Raw genomic sequence first — 17,140 nt, forward strand, 5'->3', positions numbered from 1 at the left:
GGGGCGCTGTTGAGCTCTGGCAGTCGCTGTGTGGGGCCCTGGTGTGCGGGAGAAGCCAAAATGGAGATCTCCCCCCACACCGAGAAGGGGAAGAGGAAAAGGGGAAAAAAGGGGGGCTTTCCCCACAAAACTCATGCTGTCTGCATCTGGCTGTGGCTGGGATTTTCCCGCTTTCGTCAATGGACATAAGCCGCAGCCAACATGGGTGCAGAGAAGGAAAAGAGCGACCTTCTCCCCGAAAGGTTCCTCTGGAGGTGGGTCAAGCCTCTCCGATGAAATCCGAGCAGGTCTGGGCTGAGGGCAGAACAGGGTGCAGGAAAGCGGGGGCAAACAGGGGCCAGAAGCAGCCAGGTGACCAGGCCAAAAACAAAGTGAACCTCAGACCCCTCTGACACACACTTTCCCTGAGTTAGGGCAAAAGTGAAGTGCCTCCTGTTTCCAAAGAGAGTAAAAAAACCAAACTACTCACCCCTCCCCACAGTCTTCGAAGGGCCATCAGCTTGGAATGGGGATCTGTTGGCTAGTTCTTTTGTGTGGGTCAATCACCCAAGGCAAACTGCCCTCCCCCATTCAACATCTTTCTTTTACAGCGATGCAAGGGAAAGAAAAATTCCCTGCTTGGTTTTTTAGAACAAATAAACCTATGACATATGCATATCCAGTAGCATGAAAGGAAAAGGAGAAATGAGATTCAAAGAAACAGAGAAAAATAACAGCCTGCAGCTCTGAAGCAATGCTACAGTTCCCTTGATTGCTTCTCTTCAGTACTTCAGAAAAAATGACAACTGTTTCTTTTGATAAAGTAATCTACATTGACTATAAATAATATTTCCATTTTGTTTTCTGTATATCTCACATGATAAACTACAGGAATACAATTTAGCATGGAGAAGCACAGCAAGTGTATCCAGCTTATGGGTAGAAGTTTTTGAGGAGTCATCCAACTGCACACCACACAGTTGGGAAGAAAGGAGAGGATGCTGGCTAGGAACATTTAAGATATTATTTCTGTGTTTGAGCCTTCTTTTCTGGTGAAAGGAGAGTGGATTCATGAAATGATTTACAGCTTGCTGAAGGAACTTGAAAATGTAGCACAGTCATTTCCCATACAGATGTCAAAATGAATAATTTTGTACAGTAGGAATAACTGCGTAGTGTTGTTTGGGGAGCTGCATGAAATGATTCTAAATCAAGGTGAAAATTTCAAAGGACTTTGAGAAAGTCATAAGTATTTGGAAGAAGCAGTAAAATAAGAAAGAGAATGATTTTCAAAATGGGAAGAGAATGAGTATCTTCATTTGGAAACGGGCACAAGAAATATATTGGGAACATGCACTGGGGACTCCCACAAAAGCAGAGCTGGGGTGCCTGTGAGAGAGGCTGTCTAAGCCAGGGATGGGGATAGGAGAGGGAGTTGTGCTGGGAAGTGTCCAAATTGAAGAAAACTGAAGAGACTGTTGGGGCAGAATAGAGCCTGCAGACGATGGAATTTTTTGCTTCAATAGTCTCTGCTTGCTTCTTTCTGCTCCTCTCTCAGGAAAGAGAAATTGCACAACTGCTAGAGGGTGCTTGAGTCCCCTGCTATTTTAGAAGCCACACTTGTCCATCTTTAGCAGGATGGCTTCAGGCCTTCCCAGGAGGCTGCAGACACCCTGCACTCCTCATCCTTTTGCTGATATATCACTTGGTGCACAATAGTCAGAGAGGAACTCTGAAGATCATCCAGTCCAATCACTCCCTCAAAGCAGGACTGCCAGCAACACCAGGTCTGGTCAGCTTTGTCTTTGTCTAGTCTAGTGAAGTCTTGAATAATTACTAAAATTTTCCCTCAGGTCCAACCCAAAGTGAAAGTGGCAGTCCAGGAGCTTGAACTTACAATTAGATTTGAGAACGTTCCAAACAGCAAGTAGTAATATAAAGTCTTTTGGCCATTAACAATGGGGAACGCTTTTTTTTTTTTTAATCCATTTTTCTGCTTTTGTGTATTTTCCCTCTTTGTCATGCTCGTTGTTGACTAGGGCCAAGGTAGCACTGAGCAGTTCTTAATTGGCTTGGTAGGCACATTTTAACATGTCTTGGAGTCAAAATGAATGCTTGTTCCTTCTCTAATTTCTAGTGATGCTTCATTGCTGTGGGAGAAAGAAATCTGGATGTTTTTCTAGATTGAGTGTCCTTTTCAAAAACAGCTATGTCTTCATTAATAGTGCAGAAATCCTCGTTAATGAGGATGAGACAATTGGCAGAGGCAGCCCAGTTTGGCATTCAAAATCCCAGACTAGGACTAGGAATGTAAAACATTGTGAATGAGGGAAATATAGGTCCTCATCTATAATTTTCTTTTCATAGTGAGATTTGTGCAGGGAATGCAAAATCATTTACTGACAATTACAATCTCAGAAAAGAATCTTTTTTTTCAGCATGTTCACTTTAGACCATGTTAATGATGAGTGAAGATTTACAGCAGGAGAAGAAGAGAGTACAAATTCCTAAAATAGTGTAAGTTGGTCATAGGGCCAAAATTTAATTTTCTGGGTAGAAAACAGCTATAATAATCCTAAACAACATTGTGAATCAGTGCAAAAGGTAAAAATGTTAAAACATTTTTGTCTCTACTAGACCTATGTTTAGGAATATGTCACATGTTTAGGCTACCTCAATACAATATCATTTGTCACCATTAAGAAATTTTGCAGCATGAGCGTTGTTTTATTTTGGTAAAAGTTGTTGCTAATTGATTAGTGCTCCCTGTGTCACTTTTTCTATTTTTTTTCTTTCATCAACCGCCCCTGTCAGAGGCAACAACCACTCAATCATAAATGCCTGCACAAATATGACCAGTCTTGCTTTAGTTTTGTCAGCTGTTTCATTCAATGCACTATGCAGCCATGCACATCTAGTTTTCATTTTATTCTGGTTTTCAGATTATTTTTGTAATCAGATAGCCATACGGGAGCAAATGAAAAAATCAGACAACAATGGTACGACTTGCTGAATAGAGATCCAGGTGGAGCCCTTTCCCAAAACTTCCAACAGCTATATTTTGTGTACATGAATTTACTCTTGCTGTTCCAAGACTGTAAGTCCTTCAGCATTCCTTAGACTGACCTGAAGCACAATACCACTTTGCTCGACAAATGAGATTTTGCCCCAAATAGAAGAGATTTTTCTTATATTCTTTCCAGCGAGCTAAAAGCTGTTTTTTGTTTATTTTCAATGCTTCGATACTTTCCATTGTGGGGTTCTTCCTCACATTTTTCAGTCTCCTCTTCAGTGACAAATCTTTACAGTCGAGATGCTGCTTCCCTTCTTGGTTTGAAAGGTCAGAAGCAGCTGGCCTTTGAGAAGGCCATAATTGAGTCTTTCCTTGCTCGGTGAGTCTGAAGCTTCTAACCCTCTTTGTAAAGACTCTACAATTCTTTTTCAGTAATCCATCTTTTTTTTTCCCCCTCATCTCTAATGAAAAAAGCAAGCCACCACAATTTGATTAAGGATCTTCATATGCTCCCGCCAGGTCTTATAATTGTCAAGCTAACGTGCATAGGATTCATCATTTTTGTAGCCTCTCTTAATACATCTGACATCTGCGCATTTCAAATCTGTCAAGTGCTGCATCCTGCAGCTATGCAATGTTGCTTTCACAGTAATGATTCTTATTACTTCCCTGAATTCCATGCTATTTGCCATGCACTGCAGAAGTTATCTATGATCTTTTCATTCTCATCTTGTATTGAAATTGTGTTTGCAGGCCATAGAAGAGATATTCCATTAGCATTAGTCTCTGTAAGAGTCTGTTGGTATAACTTTTGTTTGCTTGTTTGTCTGATTAAGTCTGACTTTCTAGGAAACAGAAGCTGAAAACCTGATCTTCATAACAGTTTTGGAATTTAAATGGCAAAAATCTTGTTTAATATGCTCACTGAAGGAGAAGAGACAGAGAATATTTAGTCCTTATGAGACATTGTAAATTTCATATCCAGAACAGTACTTATGAAATTCCAGCATCATTTCAGGTTTATGCCATCTTAAGCACCAGAGAATTTAACCATCAGTCCAAATTTCTCTCTTGTATGGATTATTTGTTGCCTGATAGGTGGTCAGCTCATTTTAAAATCCCAGTTATATTTCACTTAAAACTGTAAATCAACTGTAAGACACAAGTAGCTGGCAACGGAGCTTCACAAGATCCACTGCTGACAAAATATTTGGTTGGGATTTTAATCCAAATTTTGGGTTACCCAAATACAATTCTGTTGCAGAAATACAAGCATACCTAATAAATTAAAATAAAAATTATAGTAAATACCATTTTCTACTAAAATGTGAGATGCTTTGGTTAATCAGAAATTGCTATAAGCATATATTGTTAACAAATATTTAATTTCATCTTATTCTTTGCAATATTCTTAGTATATATATAAGAACGGTAGGAAACACTCTTGATCCTTAGCCTCAAGACAATGTGACTGCCACAAACCTATGAAGGAACTTTAGTCTACAGTAAGTATCAGGGCAGTTCTGTAAAGTTTAACTTAATCTTTGGTGAAATAAATATTTGGTGTGTCTTCTTCCAAAAGAAACTGTAAAATTAGAAATTTTGAGTATTATTTAATGGTTTTGACTGGTGAACACGTGCATGTGAGCAATACAAAGCCTTTGTCTGTGCAGATACCCTCTTCACAGTGTTAATTTTAGCTCCTTACTTATTTAATATCATGTGAGTAAAAGAAGGATGTGGTTGGGCCAAAATATGCAATTCTGTGATGTCTCACAGCTGCCATTATAGTCGCTCTCGATTGTCAGATAACAGAATCACAGAATAGTTGAGGGAACTCTGGAAGTCATCTGGTCCAGCCACCCTGGCCTCCAGGATGAGATCCTTCATTACTTTTCCAGTACCCAAGGTGAAACTGACTGGCCTGTAGTTCCCTGGGTCCTCCTTATTGCCCTTCTTGAATACAGAAGTGACATTTTCTTTCCTCCAGTCTTCAAGCAATTCTCCCAGTCACCATGTTGACTATCAAGAATGGCCTTAGAACGGCATCTGCCAGTTCACTCAGTGCTTGCTGGTGCATCCTGACAGGGGCCATGGACTTACTTCTATCCAGTTTGCTTAATTACTTCCTGGCCTAATCCTCTTCCATCAAGGGTACATCTTCCTTGCTCCAGCCCTTCCCTTTGTTGTCTGGAACCTGGGATTCTTGAATCAGATTGGATGTGGTTATGTGAATTCTTTCAGACTGTTGCCATGGCTGAAACTAGCAGGTCTGATGGATACTACATTTTGTCTTTGGACAGGTCTTTGGAACTATATTTTAAATGGCAAGGATTTTCTTTGTGAAAATAAAACTTGAATAGGTATCCAAGGATACTTTACACCACCTAAGACCAACAGATGCAGATTTGCCAGGTGAACCTGGCAAATTTTCCACATATTCTTTTGTGGAAAAAACTACACAAGGCTTTATAGTCAATACTGACAAGATCCAAAACATTAGAGATCTTTTTTATGCAGGTTAGTGACCCATGCAAAAAATTTCTCTGTGAATATTGCAAGAAGACGTGTGTCTAACTAGGGTTTTGTATTGATGCATTTCATTCCTGAGCTAGTTGGAACAGACATTGCCACACTGGATAAGATGCCGCTAAAACTGTACCTCTATTACTGTTCTCCTGAATTAGAGAGTGAATAAATCCATCATCCACTCTCACTACTTAATAACCAGCTGTCATACTTCTTGTAATGTAACACTTTCATTAGATCCAGGAAGAAATAGGACACACAAAAGCATAGCAAATAATCCTGGGGAGTCTTTCCCAGACAGATAAATGCTATAACAATAAAGTAAGTTGTTATTATTCGCAATGTAATGTTAATGAAAAATATGGACTATTAGCTGCTCTTGAAGCTGCCTCTTTCTGTGTAGCTTTTTTATTTTATTTTCTTTTTTAGTGCAGAAGACTTTAAAAAAGACATTCACACAGTTTGCAGAAGTTTGAGAGAAATGGCTCATCTTATTTATATAGCAGAAATTTTAAGGAAGCAGATTAGATTAGGAAAAGATTGTCTATCTAAATAGTTTAAAACTTTTGAAAATGGTCACACACTATACCACAAAAGTGATGTTGTTTATGTTTTCTTTTAGGAACGTCTCTTGATGAGTCTGTTGCCCAGAAATGTTGCAATGGAAATGAAGGAAGATTTCCTGAAGCCTCCTGAAAGGATTTTCCACAAGATTTACATTCAAAGGCATGACAATGTGAGGTAGGATTGATTCTGCCCATGAAATAAACTAAAGAAGAGAATATTTAGTACAAGGACAGTGATGCATAATTGCAGTCAGGTTTCAGAGAAAAAAACCCAAGCAGTACAGTGAAGATTTATCTTTTATACAGACTGGGAGAATGGATGCACTAGGAAGACTTAATAGTCTTCTTAGGAGTTAATAAGGAATCAATAAGTGTCTTAGAATAGTAGTGCTGGGAGACAGACAACTTTTTCCAAGTGACTAGTCATTGGTTTTGTACTGTGTTATGTTTTGGGTGAATAGGAGTATTTATTTTACATGGTAGCTTTTACACATATTTTCTATAATAAGATTAATTATTTCTATTGCAATAGATTTTTCCGGTTAATAGCATGGAAACACAGAAAGAAAGCGTGGTGTGAACTTAAAAAAATGTGTATTTGTCCACATCATTTGAGCATTTCCCCTCAGAGGTTATTGAGGAAGTTCAATTCTACTTCTTGCTCTCATTCAGTATAAGACTGTTGTGCAAGTGCTCTCATTTATACTGTTTGTTCCTAAAGTGCATTCTCATTTGCTATTCTTCCTTGCCCTCTGAAACAAATTCCTTAAAGGCCTTGTCTGTATTTTATCATACTGCCTCCAAGTGCCTTGCTTCCACATCAAAAGCAGTGTCAAAGTGCCACGACCCGTGGGGATAGGAAAGGGATCGGGCACTGCAGAAAGGGTTCAAGACACAGCAAAGGTCTCGTGAGGCAATGCCAATTTTATTAAGGTGAGCAGGGACTTAAATAGGGTAGGTCTGAGGGGAGGATTCAGAACTGGGGAGGAGCAAGGGATTGACATTTCAGGAAGGAAAGGGATTGAGTAACCGGGTAATAAAGGGAGGAGTTTAGGTGTCTCTGGGGGAAAGGGCCAATAACAGCTGCCTCTGCACTGCGGCAAACTCCAACCAATCACAGGCAGAGGAGCGGGAAAACAGGGGAAAAAGGCGGGAAAACTCTGAGGGAAGGAGGAAGACAATATGGAGGATAAAAATTTAAAACAACAACTGGGGTACAAACAATAGTATAACAATACAACAACAACTGGGGAATAACTGGGGATAACTGTCCATTCCATAGTAGTGTCCAATCCGGTATTTTAGTGTAAAGTCCAGTGAGGTAGAGTCATGTCCAGTGTAAGGGATGTTATTCAGGGCTATAAATCCTTCTCCAGGCTTGGAACTCGTCCCACTCTGCCCTGTGTTCCCCAACATCTCCCCCTTCTTTATTTGCTTGAGCAGCGACGATGTTGGCGGTGACAGACGAAATTAGGGTTTTTCTTAAGAAAACAACCAGACAGGGTAAAACAACACACAACGAGGTTAAACCAAAAAGGGCAATGAGACACAATATAATAAACTTTCGGGTCCAGCCGGGTAAATTTGGTAACTGTAGCCAATCAAAGAGGTCATCGAGTCCTCCGCCCTTGTCTTGACGAATTTCTCGGACCAGGCCTTTTAGTCGGTCAATACTCTGGTGGATAGACTCGGCATGGTCCGAGAAATTCATGCAACACATGCCCTCGAACTCCTGGCACCCGTGACCGTGCGCCAGGAGGAGGAAATCAATGGCGGCTCGATTTTGTAAACTTACCTCTTTCAATTTCTGGGTGTCCGCCAGCAAGCCCTCAATTGCTTGGGTGGTAGCATTCGCCTCTTTGGTAAGCCAACAGCCGAGGTGTGTGAGCAAAGAGAGGGCATGGGCAGTCCCTATCCCGGGGATAGGGAAGGACGCCCAGAAATTCTTCACCCTGGACCATATGTGAATGTTGGAATCACAGTCCTCTGGGAAGGGCAGAGGAGTGGGCCAATACTGTGGCTTTCCGACGTTCACATGTGGTGCAGGGAGGGAATTTTGGAGCCGAATTGGTGCGGAGATTACTTGGGGTTCAGATTTAGTCTTAGGGGCAACAGGCTTGGACTCAGGGAATCGGAGGGGCGCTCCCATCGAAAAGGAAAGAGATTTCTTTACTCGAGTTTTTGGAAGAACTAATTGATTTTGAAGGTGAAACTTCGCCGGGTTAAACAAGGCTAGCTTTCCTATTGTGCAGGGCCCTCCCTCGGGGTAGGCTCTAATACCTGGCCATGCCCGATCCCCGCACAATAGGAAATATCCCTTTGGGAGCTTCATATTTCTGGGAACATGCTCCGTAGGGATAGTGGTGACCATGGAGCCATTGCACCACGGCGAAGTGGATTCACGATAGAGGGGGTTATTGGCAGTAACATTAAGGGGTGTAAATAAAACAGGTTGGGTGTAACGGTGAAAAACAACACAAGCGCTAGTTGGGAGCGAACCAAGCAAATCAATTTCTTGAAAAGGAATGTCAATAAAATTTAGAGCTGCTATCGTCTGGGCGAGATTTGGGGAATTGAGTGGGCCGGCCGCTTTGTTCCGAGTTTGAGACGTAAAAGAGTCCCATTCTGCGGGGGTAATGGGGACTCTTACAAGGCAAGTACGAAATGGGCTTCCTGCGCTGGCCAAGGCTAGGCACAAGGTGTCTGTGCCAGTAGCCTTGGCCAACGTTACCCATAAATTTTCTCCCGGTTGGCTCATCCACTCTCGCAGAGGTGACGTGTCGCTGAGAGGGATGAGTCCGGAGATGACAAGGTTGAAGATGATGAAGACTCGCAGTAAGTACATGTTGCGGGTGTTGTTCAGTCGCGATGGATTTTTATCCTCCTCGCCGGGACCCACTTTGGTCCGTCGGGACCTGAAATACATGCGTAGCCCTTCCCCCATGTTATCAAGGGGAAAGGGCCCGCCCATGTCTCTGTCAGTGGATCTCGGTACATGATCTTTGCTTTTTGGGAGGATGAACTTACTACACTCGTTCCGAAGTGACGGTCTGCTGGACTTCTGTCGGTGTGAGTTTCCTGTTCCTCCAGCATGTTCAAAAAATTTAAAACGTACATAATTTTGTCTAGTTTTTCTTGGGGGGAGAGGCCAATACTCCCCCTCTTTTGTTTTTTGAGCAAATTTTTGATATTTTGGTGGGCACGCTCCACTATACCCTGTCCCGTGGGATTGTGAGGGATCCCAGTGGTATGGTGCACTCCCCACTGCTCAAAGAACCGTTTCGTGTCCGCAGACACGTAGGAGGGTCCATTATCTGTTTTTACTTGTTTTGGAACGCCCATCCTCGCGAATGCGGACAGAAAGTGTCTCTTAACATCACGGCTCTTCTCACCAGCATGCGCGGTGGCTACGATCATTTTCGAAAAAGTGTCGATAGATACATGCACGTATTTTAGCTTGCCAAATTCAGGGATGTGTGTAACGTCTGATTGCCAGATTTCCAGCGCCGAGAGCCCCCTCGGGTTGGTTCCCTCCGGGGCGACTGGTGTGATTACCTGACAATCAGGACACGTTTTCAAAATTTCCCTGGCTTGAGATAATTTAAGGCCAAATTGTTTTTGCAGCGATCGCGCATTCTGATGGAAGAACTCGTGGGAGATTTTAGCTTGCTGGTATAAATTGGGAGTAACTACCATACCTGCCAGATGGTCGGCAAGTTGGTTTCCCTCCGCCACAGGACCGGGTAGAGCGGTGTGTGACCTGGTGTGGACAATGTAAAAGCCGAATTGCCTGTTCTGGATTAAAAACAATAATTTGGTTAGGAGTTTAAATAGAGTCCGATTAGATACTTCTTTTAAATAGGAATTTTCGATACGTTTGACCACACCAACAACATAGGCCGAATCGGAAACAATGTTGATTGGCTCACCACTGAAAATTTGGAAGGCTCGCACAACTGCCGAAAGCTCCACGATTTGGGGAGAACCTTCTACTTTGTGTATATCTTGTTGCCAATTGTTATTTTCGCGCCAAATCATTACTGCATTGCCAGTTCTCCCCGAGCCATCGGTGAATATTGTTTTAGCATCTTTTATAGGTAATTCTGATTGGACAATTTTTAACTTTAATGGAATTTGAATTAATCTTTGGATAAATGGGCACGCCGGGAGGTGTAAACGAATTTCTCCCGGGTAGCCCCCGATGGCAATTTGGAAATCTATGGAGGTTTGCAGCAGTTGATCTAGATGCTCAGAGGTCAGCGGGAGGTAAATAAAATTTGGCTCCTCACCGTTGAGCTCTAAACATCTAGTGCGGCCTTTGAATACTATTTTTCCAATCATTTCAGAGACGGTGGTGATCGTCTTGCCGAATTGATGCGGGAGGAACATCCACTCCCACAGACAGAAGTCTCTTTGACTGTCAGTGAATTGGCCTAGAAGGCCATACGGTTGGTTTTGTTCTCTAAGAATTATTAAGGAGGATGGCAGTCCCTCCATCCTCCTATATGACTGTCTTTCTTTTATTTTGTTTTCGACAATGGACAAGGTTCTGACTGCCTCGGGTGTTAGATGGCGGGGGGAGGACAGGTCAGCGTCTCCACGAAGCAGCTCAAACAGTGGGTGCAGATCTCCGGTTGTGATCCCCAGCACAGGTCGGATCCAATTGATCGCACCCAGTAGTTTTTGGAGGTCATTTAAGGTTTGGACTCTTTTGTTAATTTCCACTGCCTGAGGTCGAATGGTTTTCTCTGTGATTTTGAGTCCAAGGTACCTCCAAGGTGCTTCCCTTTGAACTTTTTCAGGGGATATTTCCAATCCGTTATCTTTTAGAGCCATGATCGTTGAATTTAAGGTGTCATCTACAGCCAATTGAGATTTGGCACAAATCAGAACATCATCCATATAATGGAAGATGATTGATTGTGGGTGTTGTTGCCGAATTGGACGCAACGCCTCTGCCACGTACATCTGGCAGAGTGTTGGGGAATTTTTCATCCCCTGGGGAAGCACCTTCCACTGGAACCTGCGGTGGGGTTCACAAACGTTGATTGCCGGGACAGAAAAAGCAAATCGAGCCGAATCAGCCGAATCTAAGTATATTTGGAAAAAACAGTCCTTGATGTCAATGACCACTAGGGGCCATTCAGCAGGGAGCATGGATGGTGATGGCATTCCCTGCTGGAGGGCTCCCATTGGTTCTAGGACTTCGTTCACTTTTCTCAGGTCCTGAAGAAATCTCCAGGAACCCGAGGCTTTTTGAATGACAAACACTGGAGTGTTCCAGGGACTGGTGGAAGACTCCAGGTGTCCTTTGGCCAATTCTTGATCTACCAAATCATTGAGAATTTGCAGCTTTTTGCGGGGTAGGGGCCACTGATCAACCCAAACTGGCACATCAGTCTTCCAGCTCAGTTTGGGGAGCTGCTTCACTTCAGTGACCCCTCCTAAAAATTTTGTTCTGGTGACAGGGTTCTCAAGGAGAGCTCCCACTGCCCCATCGCGTCCCGTCCCCACAATGTGATTGGAATATTAAGAATATAAGGTTGGAGGGACGCTGGTCTGCCCTCCGGCCCATAGACAGTTAGTACCTCCTTACTCCGGACTGGGTATTGCGTTCCCCCCACGCCGCTAACTTGCACATATGCCGTCTGTGCAGGCCATCCGTGCGGCCAGTCTTTGGAGGCAATGATGGTTACATCTGCTCCCGTGTCCAAGAGTCCCTCCACTTTGACCCGCTGTGGGCGTCTGGGCTGCGAACAGTAAATTAGACAGGTTAGCAGAGGGCGAGAAGATTCAACAGTTGTTGACCACAAAACTTCTTTGTTGTTTCCTCTTCTCCGCTCCTCGTCCTCAGACAGCACACACAGCAGGCTCTCCATGGAGATCATCTTGGCCACGGGAGCATGTTCCTCTAGCTGTATGGGGGGGGTATGAACGCACAAACACACAGCGATGTTATTATTTGTGAGCCCAGTCAGGAGAGAAGGCACCACTAAAATTCCCTTGTCCACTGCCGAAAAGTGTGACGTTACTAGGTATGTGGCATCCGGGTCGACCGGGGCTGATGGTATGACCCTGGCCAACTGCTCATAAGAGCTAAGATGGGTGGAAGGGTGTACGACAGACAGGATCACCCAGCAGAGTGGAGTGCATTGTTTTGCCACTGGGACCAGGTCGGGGAGCGGCCGCCGAGTTACGGGGTTGCTGGGCGCGATGACTGGCGCAGAATGGAGCGCACATGGGGGGCATTTGGTATCATCGCGCTCCCCCGAGCGCTCAGTTCCCCGTTTCCCGACGGCTCACACTCACCCGACCGGAGGTCTGGCATTGACGAAAAGGTGACTCGTTTTGGTAACCGGGGTGAACGACGCGACGGGAGAGGCTCCCCATTGATGTTAGTGAGGGACCGGCAACTGGAGGTCCAGTGCCGTCCCTTCCCGCATCTGCGACACAACGTGTTTGGGAGGTTGGGTGTTGACTGGGACAACTTCGGGCAATGCTTTTTGAAGTGCCCCTTATCTCCACATTCAAAGCAGTGATTGGGACCCGAAAACGCGGCAGCCATTAGACGTGCTTTATGGGAGTTTGACCCGATGTTTTTGCACGCCTCAATCATCTCTAATAGAGTGGGATCCTTTAAGAGCTTTAGCGCTCTTTGGCAGTCCTCGTTTGCCTTTTCGATTACCAATTTCTTAAATAAAATTTCTTGGCATTCTTTTGTGGGGACCTGCCTGGCAATAGCCTCTTTTAGCCTGGTTATAAAATCGGTGAAAGGTTCTTTTACGCCTTGGTCAATCATCGTGAAGGAGGGGGTCGGTACGTACGCATCGGCCACCTTCTTCAAGGCGTCTAAGGCCAATTCTTTTGATTTATCTAATAATTTAGGATCCAATCTGGCTTGATCCCCTCTACGCGTGTAGTCGCCCTCTCCATAGAGCATGTCTATTGCCTGCCGCGGGGGGATACCTCGCCTCTCCATCTTATCGTTCACCCAGGTTACAATGCGCTTTTTCCACTCGGTTTCGAATGCTGAGGCCTGCACTGTCGTAAGCAACCCTCCCATAACACCCCGGATATCGAAAGGAATTAGGGTATAAGCCAGGAAGAACGACTCTAATAAACCGATAGTAAAGGGGGCGCCCAACCCGTATTCTACTATAGCTTTCTTGATATCTTTTAGCATCGGATACGAGATAGGGCGCCACTCTGGCGGTTTGCCTTCGTCATAATAAACCGGAAAGGCTTTTAAAAACTCTGCATCCTTAGCGGATGCAGCGTCCTCTCGGAATTCGCTCCAGATGTCCGGAGCATCGTCCGGCTCATCTGGGGAATAGGGTGGCCAGTGATAGTCCGATGAAGGGTGCCGGCGGGCGGAGTAGGCCCTGGTGGCTCGGGCCTTATGGGCGCGGCCATCTTTCCGGATGTTACTTCTGGCTTTCGCCCTAGCCCCGCCCACTGCACCCCGTGACTTCCGGGAGGGGGATCGCTCTGGGGAGGAGTCCGGAGTGGCGGAAGAGGGGGTAGAGGGAGGCGTGTCCGGGGAGGGGCTCCGCGCGCGCGTATACGGGGGCGGAGACGGCGCTGTGGGTGGAACTACAAGAGCCCGCCTCCGCTTTTCCCGCCTTGATCTTTCCCGCGCTTCCCGGGGCCCCGCCTCCTCGCCGCCATTTCGCGATCGTCGCGATCCCCTTCTTCTCGCCCTCCCGCCATCTTGCGACTCGCTGTCGGAGTCCCTCCCGCCATCTTGTGTGTGGTGACTGGTGTTCTTCTTCCCTCTCCCGGTGTCCTTATCTGTGTAGCAAGTGTCCGTGTCCGTACATTTAATGTCTCTGTCCGTGTCATTCTCTGTGTAGAATTTGTTTTCTTCTGTGGACTTGGAGGGCACAGCTTCTTGGGTGTTACTGCTGTCGTTCTTATTCATCATCTGGTGCTGGAGCACCATCAGAATAAGCCTCCAGGCGATAAGCGCCTCTTTTGCGAGCCGGTCACCCCTGCCGCTCTCTCGCCAAAGTTCGAATCCGATGGCTTGCCATTTGTCAAACGTGGTGTTGTCGTTGACCTGATGACCGTGGCGGTCAAGCCATCTGGCGAGGGCTTTTGCCGATTTTTTATCTAAAGGGTGACCGTGCTCAATGACAAAATCTTTGAGGCGGCGGTAAACGTACTTTTGGGAGGTAGAGAGTGTGAGTCCCATGCTGGTAATCGGGCTCAACACTCTCGGGTGTAATTCCTCCCTTTTCGATTAAAGTTGCTGGGGTGAGGTGTGGGGTGAGGTGTAAAGGTTGTCCCCTGTAGCTCACCTGTCCGGTGTGCGACCCACGCGGCAGAAGAAGCCCGTAGCCGTCCGCTTTGCAGGGGAGGGTCGGCGGAGTAATCCTCACTCCTGAGGATCCTTGAGCTCAAGTGAAGCACAGGAGTTCTCTTAATGTAAGAGACCTCTACTGTGCCCCACGTTGGGCGCCACTTGCCACGACCCGTGGGGATAGGAAAGGGATCGGGCACTGCAGAAAGGGTTCAAGACACAGCAAAGGTCTCGTGAGGCAATGCCAATTTTATTAAGGTGAGCAGGGACTTAAATAGGGTAGGTCTGAGGGGAGGATTCAGAACTGGGGAGGAGCAAGGGATTGACATTTCAGGAAGGAAAGGGATTGGGTAACCGGGTAATAAAGGGAGGAGTTTAGGTGTCTCTGGGGGAAAGGGCCAATAACAGCTGCCTCTGCACTGCGGCAAACTCCAACCAATCACAGGCAGAGGAGCGGGAAAACAGGGGAAAAAGGCGGGAAAACTCTGAGGGAAGGAGGAAGACAATATGGAGGATAAAAATTTAAAACAACAACTGGGGTACAAACAATAGTATAACAATACAACAACAACTGGGGAATAACTGGGGATAACTGTCCATTCCATAGTAGTGTCCAATCCGGTATTTTAGTGTAAAGTCCAGTGAGGTAGAGTCATGTCCAGTGTAAGGGATGTTATTCAGGGCTATAAATCCTTCTCCAGGCTTGGAACTCGTCCCACTCTGCCCTGTGTTCCCCAACATCAAAGAGGTTCAATTGCTGTCATGGTTGCACTAAGCAAGGTGAAGGCTTAGTAAGTGATGTCACAGAGCTGCCTTGATTTGCACTGTGTACTCATAGCAAAGGAGTAAACTCTTTTAGTACCTTCTCCTCTCCCTCATCCACTAGTAAGTTCCTTCTCTCGAGATTCAGTCTATCTCTCATCAAGCTGGCTTTAATATTTGCAAGGACCACTTCCTAGTGACTAAGTTGTAACTAAAAGTATTTCTGTCAGTGAGAGAAACAGAGATGGCTGTGATGAGAGAGTTCAGAAGTCTGACAAATTAGGTCAGTTTTACACTGTAAAACTGAACATTATTGAATTAAAAATTACTCTTTAGTTGCTTACTTCATGCAAATGGTTAACTCTTACATAATGTTGATCTAGTCATTCTGCATACAAACCTCTTAGTTTTTAACAATCAGTTTAAAGTTTGTTCTAAATGTACAGTACCCCAGAGCTGATGCTGCAAAGTTAGCAATGTTGTTTACAGTCTTTGATGGTTCTCAATTGTAACGTTGCGGTCTTTATATAATAAAGAATGATGTACACTCTTCGTGAGGTGGAAATCAAAGAGGCTTTATTTGAATTTTGCTCCCCCTTTTATCCCCTAAAACCATGTGACCTTCTAACCAATGGGGGTGTCTGTCCCTGCGCATGTCCCTTGGTTCCCCTGCCCCTGGGACATGCCTCCTACACTCAGTTGCCAAAGTCAGAGTTGAGAGCTCTTGAAGGACACATTCAAAATCCAGTCGGCTGTCTTCCTCCTTCACTTTTCCTTGTTCATGCCTTATGCTTTTATGGTGTTGCACTCCCTACCAATGCTGCTTGCATTTTTTCTTTTTCCTGCCAATCTTCCATCTTTGAGTGATGTCCTGCCTTTCTATTTGCAGTCACTTGTGCTAATCAAGTCTTATGTTTTGGTGCTTGGGTGTCTTCTACTTTGGCCCTTTGGTGATCACATTCCCTATATACTTATAAAAATTTTGTCTAGTTATACCATCAAAGTGCTATGAAATATATGTATATTGCTGATTGCACTTATAGTCAGGGTCAAGGTGGGCTAATGGTAATTATATCATGATTGGTGTATTTATATCTTGTATATGTCAAAAGTATCTGCATTCATTACAGTGTGAGTGGTCATCTTAAACAGCACTGCTTTGCAGCTGGACTGGTTGGTTATAACACTTTTGAGTCCTCCCTGGTGCTGAAATCTTTTAGAAATGTAAACTCAGGAGTACTCTTTTTTTCCCCCACATGATATGTTTTTTCACATAACCACTAAAGTTTCTGTGACTTATCCACTGATTCAATGTGGAGTTTATAAAAGTTTTGGAATCCAAATACCCTGTCTGGAGATGTGAACTCATTCTCTGACATTAAGAAGGTGCTTTTGGGGCAAATGGAGGCAAAGTAAAATGGTGTCATTTTAATGTCAAAGGTAAGATCCTCAGAGAAGAGAACTGAAAACAGGACACCTCCCTTCACCATCTGTACTATAAGAAACTGTCTTGCCTTTTATTTCAGTAAAGCAACTACTGTATCATTAAATATATATATATGGGGTGAAATAGTGTCCAGAAAATACCCAGCAAGCTGTGGCTAGCAGGTCCCAGTAGACCAGAGTTTCACTCCAGAAGTTTTGTGACTATGCAGATCAGAAGGATGCAAGGCAACTCCCAGCAGGTGCCACCCTGACACCAGTGTGGACAACAGCACTACAGAATCCCTCTGGGAAGAGCTGCTGGTGGTCAGTGCCAACAATATATGTGTGCTTTACTTTTTCAAGGAGACAAAAACAACTTTTTTTTCTTCTGGGTAGTGGCAGTTCAGTGCTATCCCAGGCAAACCTAAGAGATCATTCTTATATTCTCGTGACTTGTCCTTTTCATATCAAGCATTCTGTAAAGCTCTGCTGTTAAAAGAATCCAACAAAAAGCCCTTCTATAATTCTAAATTCCAGGATTTTTTAACCATTAAAGCTACACAA

The 17,140-nt window shown here is 44.5% G+C and overlaps 1 protein-coding gene across 4 annotated transcripts in view; it reads left to right on the forward strand.

Annotated features, from left to right (window-relative positions):
- The window catches only part of ADCY1 (adenylate cyclase 1), a 172,332-nt gene that overhangs the window by 64,946 nt on the left and 90,246 nt on the right, over positions 1–17,140 (forward strand). For all 4 annotated transcript variants that reach the window (XR_010433200.1, XM_064666872.1, XM_064666863.1 and 1 more), the window contains one exon: positions 6,144–6,262. Coding sequence is in view for 3 of the 4 variants with exons in the window: in XM_064666872.1 (XP_064522942.1) it covers positions 6,144–6,262 (119 nt within the window). In the remaining variant the exon portion in view is untranslated. The remainder of the gene's footprint in view (positions 1–6,143; positions 6,263–17,140) is intronic.

This window comes from Pseudopipra pipra, chromosome 1, assembly GCF_036250125.1.
Source record: "Pseudopipra pipra isolate bDixPip1 chromosome 1, bDixPip1.hap1, whole genome shotgun sequence".
NCBI lineage: Eukaryota > Metazoa > Chordata > Aves > Passeriformes > Pipridae > Pseudopipra > Pseudopipra pipra.